Source organism: Spermophilus citellus, assembly GCF_964194105.1.
Source record: "Spermophilus citellus genome assembly, chromosome: 10".
NCBI classification, from domain to species: domain Eukaryota; kingdom Metazoa; phylum Chordata; class Mammalia; order Rodentia; family Sciuridae; genus Spermophilus; species Spermophilus citellus.
Window position 1 is genome coordinate 57,734,083 of NC_138197.1, and position 15,360 is coordinate 57,749,442.

Sequence of the window (15,360 nt, forward strand, 5' to 3'; positions counted from 1 at the left end):
CAAAACAAAACAAAACAAAAAAACTGGTAAACAAAATGGTCCTGGCTTCACAGAGCTTACATTATAATGGAGAAAGACAAGAGTTTCGAATTACTGTCAACAGAATTAGAAAATGGTCAAGAAGTTAAAAGAGAAGGTAAAAGTAATGGAAGATTTGGAACCAATTTTATTTAGAAAAAAAGAAGACCTACCTGAAGAGCTGGTACTTAGCTGATACCTAAAGAGGGAGAAAGAGCTAATCCCAGGGAGGAGGCAGGAGGAGCATTGCAGACAGTGAGTCTGAGCCAAAGACCTGCAGTAGGAAAAAGGTTGCTCTAGTCACAAGATTGCCAAAAGCCACGTGGCTGGAACATGATGAGTAAGGGGCAGTGTGGCGCCAGAGGTGGTAAGAGAGAGAATGCCCAGAGGACTTGGTGTCTTTGAGAAGACAAGAAGAAGTGGAACTCACCCTTCAGGTAGAAGTTCTGGCTTTTGATGGGCAGAGGGGAACATTGTAACAGGAGGAAAGATGGTTATAAGTGGGGACAGGTTGCTGTTGTTTATGGCTTTGTGGTGTGAACTGAGGGAGTTTAGGTTCAGTGTTGTATTTTCATTGAAGAATGAGGCAGTCATAAGTTGAGAGTAAAGGAGGAAGGAAGGGGGAGATGGGAAGATTCAAGAGAGAAGACTAAGTATAAAACATTTTGCCCTGGGCAGAAAAAGGTAAGCCTGCCAGAGAAACACAGGCGGACTAGATGCTCATTAGTAGTCTGTGGTCATAAGATTAAAGGGATAGTCATCAGCTTAACGGCAATGATTTCTCTAACAAACTTCAGCTCAGGCCAGAGAAGGCAAATGGCAGAGTTTATCCAGAATCAATGTAGTGAGAAAAACAAGGAGAGAGAGAGGTGTCTTCATCAGATAGTTCATAATGAATAAGGAAAGTCTAAGTTAATAACAAAGAAGGTAGGAAAGCTCAGAGGGAGAGCAGAGGGTTGCTGAGAAAAAGTGGTGGGGTCAATGGACAGAAGGAGTTCTGTAATTTCAAAGCTGCATCTTAGTGGACCGCTGCCAGCAAGCAAGTCATGTTTGAACTTGTCGTGTCAAATGTGGTTCAGTCCCTGGTGGTGACACAGTCTCGTGGGTAGCCATGAGACTGACCTCGTAAGAATGGCACAGGCAGTAGGGACCTAAGAAGTCAGTTCAGTGGGTTAGTCATGTGGATGTTGAAGTCACCAGGCATTGTGATACCCTGTTGAACTAAGATCCATTTTAGCTACAAAATCCTGGTGGTGAGGCAGATGATGAGGAGACAATAGCTCAGTAGGGGAAAAGGCTAAAGCCAGGGGGTTCTGAGGGCAAGAAGAAAACCAAAGGCTACAAACCCCAGCTTTCAGCCCTGAGGTTTTCAGAGATGGCACAAGGGGAGGTGAGAGAAACCGGCAGCCTCTACTTGAGGATTCATGAGTGAGGGCCCTGTGAGAGGGTTCTGAGGGGTGGAAGGAAGATGGGGGACTATATCACATACAAAGCAGTGTGTATGGGAAGAGTCTAGGAAAACAACTAGAGAGACCAGGCCTTCTGGAAACTGAGGTATAATGGAGTTAATTCTTCAGGTCTCTGAGTTAACAATGGTCAACCAGACCTATTGCCAGAGACCCAGATGTTTCCCTTGGTGGCATGGCAGCCTAAGGGAGAGCAGCTTCCAGAGAATTAGTGGGGCAGCATGTTTGAACTGAGGATACAATTGATATATTGGGCATACAGGCTGGCTTGATATTAAACACTGTAAGACAGGGACTGGCTGTTGCTAGCTGGGACTAGAAATGTAGGTAAAGATGAGGTCATTGAAAGTCAGACATGCCATGCTTTGATTTGACCAAGTTTGAAAGGGAGATGGTTCTAAGTTGGGCAAAATGAGTAATCAAGAGTGACTGTCCCCACATTAAGATTAGGTGAATAAATGGTAATGTCATTAAGTGACATAAAAATATATAGAAAAATGAAGCAAGTGTGTAGAGGAGAGTAGCAGTAATGATAAAAAGAGTAGCTACCATTTATGGTGTACTGGTGCCAAGAATTGTTGGAACTATGTGTATATGTTATTTCTTATAATTTTCTCAACTCCTCTATAATGAAGATTCAAATGTTATACAATATGGTCTTTGTGTTACACGACCTTCCTATTCTACCCTCCAAGTCTCTATCTCCATGCCTCTCTTTGTAGCATATCTGTATTTTGTTAATTTTATTAGTTTGAACATTCTCCTTAGTTGTAGCTAACTGCTATTTTATTGATTGTTTGCATTTTCAATTTCATCTTATTTTTGATTTCTGAAAGTTTTTTTTTTCCTTCTAAATCTGCCTGTTCATTTCTATAGTTTTTGTATTGTTTTCCACTTTATTTTTTTTCAAACCCTTCTTATACAACTTCAGGATTTCTGTCCCGGTAATGCCAATATCTGGTCAAAGTCTGTTGGTGGTTATTTCTACTAATTCTGGTTCGTGATGGTTTATTTTCTGAAATATTTTGCTAGTCTGATTGTGAGCTCATGTTTGGTTAATATTTCATGATCCTCCTTTCATAAGTTTAGTATAAATGACTGAATCTCGGTTTCACTTCCCCCTGTTCTTCAGGCCCTAGGACTTTTTCCAAATATAAACTTTGAATTTGCTCGGTTTATTAAAAATTATACTTTCAGCTCACTCTTTTCTTTTCTTTTCTTTCTTTTTTTTTTTTTTTTTTTGTTTATTCATTGGGTTTTAGTCTTTATACCTTGGAGAATTCTCTCTAAAGTAAAGTCAAGTTTTAAAGTTACATTTGTTGTGTCTAGAAGCCAGTTGTATGAGGGCAAAAGGATTCTTCATATGTATCTATTCTGCCATATTGATAAAAATCAAGAGTCAAAAATATGTTTAATCAGGCTGGGGATGTGGCTCAAGCTGTAGCGCGCTCGCCTGGCATGCGTGCGGCCCGGGTTCGATCCTCAGCACCACATACCAACAAAGATGTTGTGTCCGCCGAGAACTAAAAAATAAATATTAAAAATTCTCTCTCTCTCTCTCTCTCTCTCTCTCTCTTTCTCTCTCCCCACCCCCCCCCCCCGTCTCACTCTCTCTCTAAAAAAAAATATGTTTGATCATGGCTACATATTTCATATTATTATTTTTTACACAGTCTATATATATCTCAATTGTTATATAAACTTATAAAACTTACACATTTTCTGGCATGTTTTATATTCTTTGGTTATTTATGAAAGTTTAAGTTACTTATATAATAATATGTTTATGATACGAATTAATAATTACAATGTTATATAGAAAAGTAATGATGCTACTTATAAATAAAATTTGAACATAGTTTGATCAGCCATTGAGCTGAGTGTCATTGGAAAGAGCGAAGAGAAAGCGTGAAATGAAGCTACAAAGAGGTAGCAGCAATTTGGGGGGTTGGGGGGAACCAAGCTGAAGACTAGATCCTTTCTGTTAAGAAGAATGGGTGAACTTCATTGTAGGCATTGCAGCTTCATGATTTATTTGTTGTGTGCTTACCTGCAACAATTTATGTTGATATTTCTTTTAGCTTATTCTCATTTTATTGCAGATTTATTCTTTCTCTTTTTCTAAGAATCAGTTTTTAGTTTTGTAATCAAAACTAAACAAATAACAAACATCTTAGAGTAAGACTTTTTAAATCCATCATTGAGTTTATCAGAAATCATTTCTGGCATTGACATGCTTGCCTTTGGTCAACAAACAATAATGTGTGCTAGTAGAATATCAAAATACTATATGAGGCTGGGGTTGTGGCTCAGCGAGCCACATGTGCGAGCCCCTGCGTTCGATCCTCAACACCACATAAAAATAAATAAACAAAATAAAGGTATTGTGTACAACTAAAAAATAAATAAAAATTTTAAAAATGCTATATGATTTGAAAATAAATAAAACAGTTGATTTGAGTTAGCAGATACAGACAAGTCTAATTCTAAATGCCCCTAAAGTAATTTCGTTATAAGAAAATGGTAGGATTTTTTTTGTAAGGGGATGGGTATTGAACCCAGGTCTTTGTCCATGCTAAGTACATATTCTGCCACTAAGCTATACCCAACCCCTGACCATTTTTATCATGAATTTTAAATGCTATGAACCTAGTTTAAAATTTTGACTAGGGATTGGGGATGTGGCTCAGTGATAGAGCCTTTGCCTAGTACATAGACAGCCCTGGGTTTGGTCCCCAGCACAGGAAAAAAATTTTTGACTGATACTTATATATTTCTTAGATACAGTTCACTATACATTGGTGAGGGGATATACCTCCATAATAATAATAAAAAGGTAATTTCTTAAACTAGAAAAATTTTAAACAATTATCCTATAGTAATTAGAAATTTGAATACCATTCACTAAAAAGTAACATGCATTTATTTGCATTATAGTCATTCATTCACTGACATTCTGTAATGTTTATTGTATGCCTGGTGAACAAAATATTCAAGAATAATCTCTCCTGGAGTTTATAACCTAGTAAAGGAGACAAACAATCTTACAAGTAAATAATTAAAAACTATAATCAAAAAGTACAGGAAACTTAGTGGCACAGTGACAGGACTCAGGTTCTATTCTGGAAGTTGGAACCTTTCTTCTTCCTTTTTTTTTTTTTAATTGTTTTTAGTTGACAGACATTTATTTTATTTATGTATATGCAGTGCTGAGAATTGAACCCACTGTCTCACACATCCTAGGGAAGCGCTGTACCACTGAGCCACAACCCTGACCCCTGAAAAGAGGAAGTGAAATTTGAGTTAGCAAAATTAACTCACTGAAGCAGAGATGAGAGAGCAAGGGAACATGTACTTTGGGGGCTAGAAGAAGTCAGAGCCAGGGGAGAAAGAGGACCAGTTATACAAGACTTTATAGTCCATGCTTCACAATTTGTTCTTTAACAAAGAGCAAAGGAAAGACTGGGGAGTTTTAAAAAGAAGAGGATCACATCAGGTTAGCATATTTCAGAAAGCATCTGGCTGTTTGGAAAATAGCCTGGAGGTTTAAGAGTAGAGGCCTGAAAGCCAGTAAGAATTCTTTGAGGACTAGTCAAGAGGCTATAAAAAGTAGTCCAAACTAGCATGCTGATAGTTTAGACTTGAGTGATTATACGAAAGACAAGAGTGAAGAAAGGTTTAGAAGGTAAAATCAGCAGAACTTAAAATAGTGAATTTATGGTTTGAGGTAGTAGGAAGATGGTGGGAACGATTCCTATGTTTCCTACTTTTTATGACTGGTTGGGTGGCTGGGCCATTTCTTGTGATAGGATTTATAAGAACAGGCTGAAAGGGGAGGAGTCCCATATGAAGAGAGCCCAGGGTAGGGAACATCATGAGTTTTAAGGACATGGATGAATTATCCAGAAGTATAAAAATAAAGGTCTGGACCAAGCTTTCAGGGATCGGATCTCCTATTCCAGGAAGTCAAGAAGAAAAGGATAAGCAGAGCCCATCACAGATTACAACACCTTGATATTTACTTCAAATGTTTATGTGGATGTTAACAAAAATCCTCCCTGTGTGTTTGATTTTTTTCATTTATTATTATGTATAATTAATTGATTATTGATTAAACCTTCTTGTCTTCTACAGACGACTATTCACTCTTCATTATCCTTTTTTCAAAATTTAAGGTGGTCTGCTGGAAGTGTTCTGACTACAAAGCTCAACTTGAGTATGATGGTGGAAAACTGAGCAAAGTCTGTAAAGATTGTTATCAAATAATAAGTGGATTCACAGACAGTGAAGAAAAGAAAAGGAAAGGAATTCTAGAGGTATGAAATGTTAAATGTTGGACATCTTTTAGGTGTTTCTGCCAGGAACATAGAATTCTCTTAACCACGAGGAATACAAGTAATATACTTTGTTCCTCTTAGTATTTAATAATTGGAGTAACAATAAGCAAGATAACTTTTTGCTGACTTTTAGGAACTTACTTGGTTGGACAGATAGAGGGCCTATTAACCAACATGCACATAGTAGCTATAACCAAATATTAGAGTATTAGTTTGCATGTCTTCTAACATTCAAATTATAGAATCTTTTCTTTATAGGAAAGCGTTTCTTTCAATTTCAACATATTGGCTTTTGAAAACCACTTCATGAAAATTTTCAAATTTAGATTAAAATACTGTTTACCTGAACAACTCTTTCAACTTATTGTATTAAAATAAATAGCCAGTTCATTACAGTCATTTAATAGCCAGTGACATAATCTGGTAACTGTATTACTGAAGTGTCTCAAGTGAATTTATGTTCAATAGAACTTATATATCTGAAATGGGTTCACAGTCAAAGATAATATAAGCCTTTATGTAATAAGGCCTTTGTGGCAGGAAGTTCAGGGAAGCCTGGAAATAGGATCAAAATTCTATGTATCCAAAAATTAGAGATTTGGTTTAACAAGAATTTTTAAAGAGGCAGTACACACTTATAATCCTTATGGCTCAGGAGGCTGAGGCAGGAGGATGGCAAGTTGCAGACTAACCTCAGCAACTTAAGGCCCTAAGGACTTAGCAGAATAAAACATATGTATATTATATTATATTATATATAAATAAAAATTATATATGTATATATTATGTATGTGTGTGTACACACACACACACACACATATATATAATTTAAAAACATTTTTTAAAAAGAGGGGTTTTTTTGTTTGTTTGTTTGTTTGTTTTTTAAGGCTAGGATGTGGCTCAGTTGTTAAGCAACCCTGGGTTCAATCCCTGGTACTAACAAAAATTTTTCTAAAGAATAACTGATTAGCTTCTAATTGAGCTTATTGAGGTAAATATACAAAGGTCATTTCGGTTAACTGAAAAAGGATCTTAAACTCCAAATTCTCTGTTTGAAGTTAAAATATAGGCCTATATGCTGAAATTGTAAATATAATTCTGAATCCTAATGGGATGTAAGTGTTACTTGTATGGCAGACCAAGATGTTGCTTTCTTGGGCAAGAATGAGAGGAGGATACTCTTCATTTACCCCCAGGAACACAGCTTCAGCCCCAAGACTTAATAGCAGCTCATGAAACTGGCACAGTATAATGAGTCAGATCATGTGTTAAATGATGAGTTTCAGGGTATCTCTGTGAAATAAAAATCAGTAGCTAGTTTTCTAGAAAACCTTATACTGAGGGAAAATCATTTACTTATTTGGTTAATTAATTTAACTAAATACAATGTGCAGTCCATAAGTAGGAGATAAGCATGCATGCACTTAATATATATATGCATCTGAGACTTAACACTGTCCCAGCTAGACTGTTGTGTGCTGTGGAACAGTGGTCAACTTCTCTATAAAAGGGTCAGAGAAAATATTTTATTCTTTGCAGACCAAAAGGCCAGACCAAGAATATTAAATGGGTGTTTTTAAAATAAAAAGAAATGTTTCCACAAATTAGGTTGACAAAATTCAATGTATTTGATTTATTATATTTGCAAGCTTATCCTCTTCACTGCTGAGCCATTGTTTGGATTTAAAAATTCAAAAATATTATAAATTACATATGTAGGTTTTGTAATATGGGTCTACAACTAAGAAAAATATAATTCTCTGGGGGAAGATGACATTTCATTTAATTGCAGTCTAAAGTTAGTGTTCTTATCATCAAGTTGATTGTAAATGTTCATCTGTAAAAACTACTGTTATCTTGTAGGCCATACAAAAGCAGGTGGAGTTAACTTGCAGGTTGTCATTTGCCGATACAGATAGTTTCTTCTTAAACACAGATAGTTTCACAAGAAACTATCTGTGGTGAAGCATCAGTTATATATCCAAACCATCACAGATCAACAAAAATATACAAGCATGCACTTAGGTATCATCACAAAGTCAAATTGCTATAAAAGTTTCTTAATGTTTACTCTTACACAGAAATGTGTATCACCTGGTAACAAATCAGCACTTTGGGGGAAAAAATGTTATCTTCCCCAGAAGAATTCCATTCTGATTAATAGATGCACATTTAAAAAAAATTTAAGTACATACTAAATATTTTAAATTTTGTCAATGAAAATTTGTGAAAGTCTATTTTCTTCACATAAGTATCTATGTTACTTGGTATGGCCTCTCGGCTTGGAAAGAATGAAATATTTTCTCTCTGGCCCTTTGGCCAGAGTTTGTTAACCACTACACAAAGTAATTCTCTGGTATACATTTAAGTGTATGTATGCATTCTCTTATCTCTCACACTCACATTCCGTGACAAAATTGAGTAGCACCACACCATTTCAGAAATAAAAATAGAAGCCAGGCTCAATGGCACACACCTGTAATCCCAGCAGCTTGAGAGGCTGAGGCAAGAGGATCATGAGTTTAAACCAGCCTCAGCAAAAGTGAGGTGCTCAGCAACTCAGACCCTGTCTCTAAATAAAACACAAAATAGAGCTGGGGATGTGGCTCAGTAGTTGAGTATCCCTGAGTTCAATTCCCGATACCAAAATAATAATAATAATAATAGAAATAAAAGTGTAAAATAAAAATTTAGTTAAATGGTTTTATTTCCTTTTTTGACAGTAATTAATATATTAAAAGCAAAGCAGAAAACTATAAAATGACTTTTCAAAAATTTGTCACAATGAAATATTTTAAATTATCTCAGGTACTAGGGCAATTAATCAGTTTTTACCTTTTTGCTATTGTATTTATGCATTGTTGGAGTATTGTGGCTCAAAGTTCATGGTTTGGATTCGTACTGGGCTAAAATTCTAGCACACAAATTCCTAAATGTGTGCTCTTGGGGAAACTGTTTAAAAATGCTGAGCTTCTAGCTGGGCACTGTGGCTCACACCTATAATCCCAGACACTTAGGAGTTCTGAGACAGGAGGATTGAGAGTTCAAAGCCAGTCTCAGCAATGGTGAGGCCCTAAGCAACTCAGTGAAACCTTGTCTCTAAATAAAATACAAAAAAGGGATGTGGATGTGCTTGGTAGTTGAGTGCCCCTGAGTTCAATCCCTGGTGGAAAAAAAAAAAAAAAAAGCTGAGCTTCAGAGATAATGAAAGTACTAACTTCTCAATGTTGATATGATGATTAAATTAAATACATGTATCAAGCAGAGGAAACTGCCTTTAAAAAGCAGTCAATACATGTTTATTTAAATTTGAGTTCTACTCTAATGCCATCCATTTCCCTGAAAATGCCATGATTTTATTATTTTTTAGTGCTGAGTAATATTCCATTGTGTATAAATACCACATTTTTTCATCCATTCATCCATTGAAGGACATCTAGTTTGTCTCCACAGTTTAGCTATTGTGAATTGTGCTGCTATAAACATTGATGTGGCTGTGTCATCTTGTATACAGAGATATGATAAATTGTGGTATATAGGTTATTAAGAAATGTAATTGAAATAAATAAAGATTAAAAATAAATAATTGTAATGCAAATAATAATAATGAGAGCTCATGTAAAAATAAATAGATAGATAATAAAGATAGATTTCTAGTAAGAGTTAGAGTTGACCTAAGTATTTTTCCATGTTAGTGACAGAGTTTCAAATGTAATTGCAAACTAATCTTTTTTGGACAATTCTAGAAGACATTTTATACGAATACATATTCTTTGAGTATTTTCCCTAAGTTGAATTACTTCGATTTTATTTTGTTTATTCTTTCTGCCCATCATAATTGCTCTAGATTGAATCTGCAGAAGTATCTGGAAATAGTGTTGTTTGCAGCTTTCTTCAGTACACGGAGAAAACAAAACCTTGGCAGAAAGCTTGGTGTGTGATCCCCAAGCAAGACCCTCTTGTGCTGTACATGTACGGTGCCCCCCAGGTAACTAAACCACATCTGCTTGAAGGCAAGATGCCCCCAGGGACAGAGGGAGACATGTGGACAGTGAACTCAATCCTGCCATTGCTCCTCCCTAGAACAAAAGAGCTCAGGCTGTCATTGTGTCTCATTAAAATTGAAAAATAGGTGGGATGTGGTGGTGCACATCTGTAATTGCAGTGGCTCAGGAGGCTGAGGCAGGCAGATCGCAAGTTCAAAGCCAGGCTCAACAACTTGGCAAGGCCCTAAGCAACTCACTGAGACTCTGTCTCTAAATAAAATACAAAAACAGACTGGGGATGTGGCTCAGTGATTGAGTGCCCCTGGGTTCAATCCCCAATACCAAAAAAGAAAAAGAATGAATAACTTAAGTTTGTTGTTTAAAATGATAAATTTTATAGTTGCTATTTTCTTCACCCTGTGAATCATTTATCCCCTTTCTTTGCTTATTCCTATTCAGTGGGTTTGAGAAAAGGTAAATTGAGTTAGGAAAGAACATGAGGAGGAGAAAGGAAAGCAGAGGGAAAAGTAAAAGGGGAGAGCACACCTTTTTAATGATAGGAAACATTAAGAAAAGTTGAGCTGGGCTTGGTGGCGTCCACCTGTAATCCTAGTGACTTGTCAGGCTAAGAATGGAGGATCACAAATTTGAGGCTTGCCTCAGTAACTTAGCAAGGCCCTCAGCAATGTAAAGAGACCCTATCTCAAAATAAAAAGGGCTGGGGATGTAGCTCAGTGGTAAAGCACCCCTGGGTTAAATCCCAAGTACCACTAAGTAGAGCACTGACTGAGCTCCCTCAGAAAGGAGGTAATAGCATCAGTGGGTCCTGGCCGATTTGGGTGCTGGCTCTCATTCATGCATTCACTCAGCCAACTCCATCAGCCTCATGTCCAGGCATTGGAACCACCCCCTCTGCCCATGGAGCACTCAGAGTGAATCTGAGTTGGGCAGTAGTAGCAAAAGAGGTTTTGTAGGAACAAGGGCCACACACAACAGACTAACAGCTCTCTCCCTCGTGCAATGTTCTTTGCGCAGGATGTCAGAGCCCAAGCTACCATTCCACTCCTGGGCTACATCGTGGATGAAATGCCAAGGAGTGCAGACCTGCCACACAGTTTCAAACTGACTCAGTCCAAGTCTGTACACAGCTTTGCTGCAGACAGTGAGGAACTGAAACAGAAGTGGCTGAAAATCATTCTTTTAGCTGTCACAGGTGAGACACCAGATGGTCCAAATGAGCACCAAGCCACTTTGGACGATCATCCTGAACCTAAGAAAAAATCAGAATGTTGAACTCTCGGATCAGCTGCAGTGTGGGGTCTCAAGCAAGACGTTCTGCTCCAGATATCCCCAGCTCTCCTTCCTCACCTCTTAGCACTTTACGTTGAAAACTATAGGCTCATCAATGCCACCTGTTGGGGATTTTCCCATTTGTGTACTCTTAGTAAAATTAATGTGCAGAGCCATTCTCCCGGTAAAGTTTTGAAATAATGTGAAAAATGGAGTTTTTATGAACTAGAATATGTGCTTTTTGTCTTGAAGAAAATGGTGTCAGTTGATTGTATCACTACCAGGTTAGAATGGGCCACTTTCATTTAAAAAATCCCTCAATGTCTTCTTTTTCACATGTAGGATCTGTAACAGTTTAAAAGATATACCTCCGTGTTGCCAAAATAGATCCATGGTGATAAATACAGGGACAGTTTAGCTATTAATATTAACTTATTTAGTTTATAAATCTCAAGCTGCATAAATGATATATGTTCTTTTAAAACAAAAGAAAAAGGACAAATTATTGGTGTTCAACCTTTTGACTTAAAAGATAATACTTGTTTTTGTAGAAATACTCTTCAGAATAAAGTATATAGCAATTATCTGTATATAGTATTAAATATAAATATATATACTATACATGCTTTTCTCTTCAGCTTTAGGTTCATATTCATCTCTAATTTATTTTTAAAATAAAAAGCATGTTTTATCTTGGAATTGAGCAGTGTTCTAAACTTAAATGTTTTGGGTGATTTATGTTTAACTGATTGGCAACTAAGGGTGTTGATATTTTTTATAAGAAAAAGCATTAAATGGCATGGGGCAAATTAGTGAATTCCAACAGTATTTTTAGAGTTTTTTTGGTTTTGTTTGTTTGTTTTTGTTCTGTGCCTATTTAAAACAGTGCCTCTCTTAGAAGGTGCTATTAATACCTATTTAAATATAAGATGAGGGTTTAGTTAATGTTTCAGTCTTAATTATTCTGAAATTAAAGTGCATTTTGGTCACTGGGATGGTCAAAGTCATACGGGTTAATTTGCCTTTTACAAAAATATAACTGTTGTAGTAGTTAACATCAGCGTGTGCAAAAATCTTCACCAAAACTTGAACTATAGAAGACACCTGACCTTACAGAGAACCTGGGACATGTGGAAACTGCATTTTTTGTCATTGTTTCCTTTTTCCATGTGACTGTTATGCATGGTTGAATAAGGAGTATATCTGATGAACACTTAAGATAACTATGTGGGCCTATTCCTTGGTCAGATGTGAAACAAAATTCACACATGATAGCCTATGTTTGGGGACAGGGGTTGAAAGATAGTAAAGGAAGTTTATGCACAACCACCTCCCCAGAGACGAGCAGGGGGTGGGGAGGACAAGATTCAAAAAGCAATATTTTAACGGCAGGTTTTCAGGAGGTACAAATGATTAAAGAATAGGAGAATGTTTCCCCCTTTTATCCTCTGTGGAATTTTAATAGATTGCAATTCTTTTTCATGAAGGCTGCTGCTCTTCTTTTCTATTTTACTGGTGATTAAAATCTCACATGGAGTTGCTTATTTAATTCTTTTCTCAACCTCAGTTTTTCATTTCCTTTTACACTATGATAACTCAAGCATTATCACTTTTTATACACCAATCTGCTAGAAATTTACTATCCTCAGTCTGTAAGGACTGCATCTTAAATGTAGACAATGACTAAATATCTACATTTACTCAGTTTGAAACTGCTATTTATTTCAGGCCCTTTTGCTTTAAGAAATATGTCTTAAGATTTTTTTTTTTTCCCCACCACTCCAAAGGAGTAAATGAACCAATTATGGCTGACATAATTAGGTTCCTTTCCTCCATGAAAGGAATACCAGCCATGATCATTAACTTTAAACCAAATACTTAGAGCCACAAAGAGAAAAAGATAGCTTCTTGTACCCTATTAAATCAGGGCCAAACTGAAAGAAAATGTACATTGCTTCTCTTTCCTAGCTGCCAGCTGTGGTATGTGTGTAAGAAAGAAAAACGGGTCCAGGATGGTTATTGAGAAAATTACAGCTATAAATAATACTTTGGTTTTCTTAATCTCAAGAAAAGAGAAGCAATAAAAGTATAGAATGATTATCAAAGCATATATATATCCAATGATCTATTCGATTGTAAATGTGAATAGATCATTGGAGATATATATATGGCAACTAGACAACTTATGAGTCAGATTATTTTTGAAAATTATTTGAGCAGCCAGACAACTCAATTTTTTCCTACCAGTAAGTCCTTTTAGAATAAAAGTAACATGAACACATTTAGTGTTGTCTAACTTAGGTTATGGAAAGAATACAAAGAGTATTATTACCGTGCTCTTAGTAGTCATTCTCTTTACTTTTTTTTTTTTCTGAGAAATATCAGAACTAGAAGAAAATTTCTGGTTACCTAGTCATCATCTTCACTTTTCATCCCACAATCTTCAGTCAGTCAAGCACGAAGAGATGCAGGGTAGCAGCCTCACTCATTTGTGTCTCTTTAAAGAATCACACATTTACTTGGAGAAAGGTAAAATACTCTTAGCTGCTCAACTCAGAGACCTTGAGGAGGTTGTTAAAGAGCAACTGGTGTGAGCAGTCATGACAAACTGAACCTTAAAAAAAAAAAAAAGAAAGAAACTTTCCTATTAAAATCAACATTCCATATGGGTTTTAATGGTCATTGTCTAATTTGGTGCTTTCCAAAGTCATCTTGTTAAGTGCCCTTCTTCTAAAGTTAAAAATACTTCTTTGATAAAACTATATTCATTAGAAAACATTCCAGCTTTCAAAAAACTTAAATTTTGCTTTTGTTGAAAGTCTACCATTTGATAAGTGTGAGACTTTTATCAAGGTTTTAAGTGGAGCTCAATAATGAAAAGTGCCAGCCACTTTCATAATAATGGCATCTGTAATGCCAGCTTATATACAAGCAATAAACTCTCCAGATATGGTTTTATATTGAAAGTTTAGTATGAAGACCCCTAGTCACAAGCATATAGAAGACTGACTTCCTATATAGTATAATTCTAATTGCAGAGTACTGAGGAGGTAAATGGTGGAGAAGGGGGTGGGCATCATTTCTTGGATTCAAATGCTATCAAAATCATTTTTACTTTCTCAAAGAGTGTGGAGAGTGAAACAAGTAAAGCACATATATGTATTATATTATTAAGCTATATTTTGTTTTTCATTAATTCAATATGTAGGTTACCTTTACTGGGCAACCCACTCCAATTTTTTTAAATTACCAAACTTTTTATAGAAATTCATCTTTTAAATGCACCCTGTGTATTTTTTTTTAAAGAGCACTTGTTCTGTCATAAATATATAAAGAAATCTATAAACTTCATGGTACTGCAGGTTTGTTATAGATTCATTAATGCCTTCTAAAAACCTTTTCTCAAAAATCCATGTGGAAGTTCATGATTCTGTTTTACTTTTTCTTATCTCTGTGGAGACAAGGTGGGTTCCCTGCCTTCAAACATTAGATCTTGTTCATTTGTATCCAAAGCCTTAAGTTGTTCTTAAGCATACTGTCTGTGATATATCTCTAAACGGATCTTTCGGCAATGGATATATTCTGAGGAATAGACACCAACAGGAGTAAATACATAAGTACATTTTAAGGAACAAAGGTCTTTTTTTGGTAAGTATCCTTGCTATAGTGCTCTATTAGAGGAGAATTAAAATTTCCTGCATCACATAATGTTCATGTTAGTGGGTCTAAGATTAAGCACATGGTATTTATAAGCTAAAATTTCAAAGGCAAGAATATCAATGTTTTCATTAATAAATTGTGTAATCTACAAGAATGTATTAATATAAGGACTATGTGGCTAGCCAGTTCCTATTCTTAGGACTGTGTTGACATCTATAGTGGATCATGTTACTTCTTCATTCTTACCCAGTTTTATTAGATTCAAGCTACTTTTTATTTTCATACTACTGTCTACTATAGCTTCTCTAGATTTAGAGATTATGATTAAGTAGAAAGACCACTAGGTCTTCTTTAAAAATCCTTTTTGTGAATTTCTATTGTATGTACATATGTAAAACTTATTGATTTTCAATTCTCTTTCCATAGGAAAGAAATTTTAATAGTTGAAATATTTTAACAAGTTGTTTACATGGATTTTGAATATATAATTCATTCTCATACATGCCCCTGAATCATGTTGAGTCATGGGAAGGTAACTTTGCTTTCTTTACAGATTTGGTAGAGATGAATAAGATGAGAAATTGAAACAAATAAGAATGAACA

General features: G+C 35.8%; 1 protein-coding gene across 6 annotated transcripts in view; it reads left to right on the forward strand.

Moving 5' to 3' along the window:
* The window catches only part of FGD4 (FYVE, RhoGEF and PH domain containing 4), a 202,755-nt gene extending 188,387 nt beyond the window's left edge, over nucleotides 1–14,368 (forward strand). For all 6 annotated transcript variants that reach the window (XM_081310697.1, XM_081310699.1, XM_081310698.1 and 3 more), the window contains 3 exons: nucleotides 5,660–5,800; nucleotides 9,669–9,809; nucleotides 10,843–14,368. In XM_081310697.1, the coding sequence (XP_081166823.1) occupies nucleotides 5,660–5,800; nucleotides 9,669–9,809; nucleotides 10,843–11,100 (540 nt within the window). In that variant the 3' untranslated portion in view covers nucleotides 11,101–14,368. The remainder of the gene's footprint in view (nucleotides 1–5,659; nucleotides 5,801–9,668; nucleotides 9,810–10,842) is intronic.
* Nucleotides 14,369–15,360: the final 992 nt, after the last annotated feature.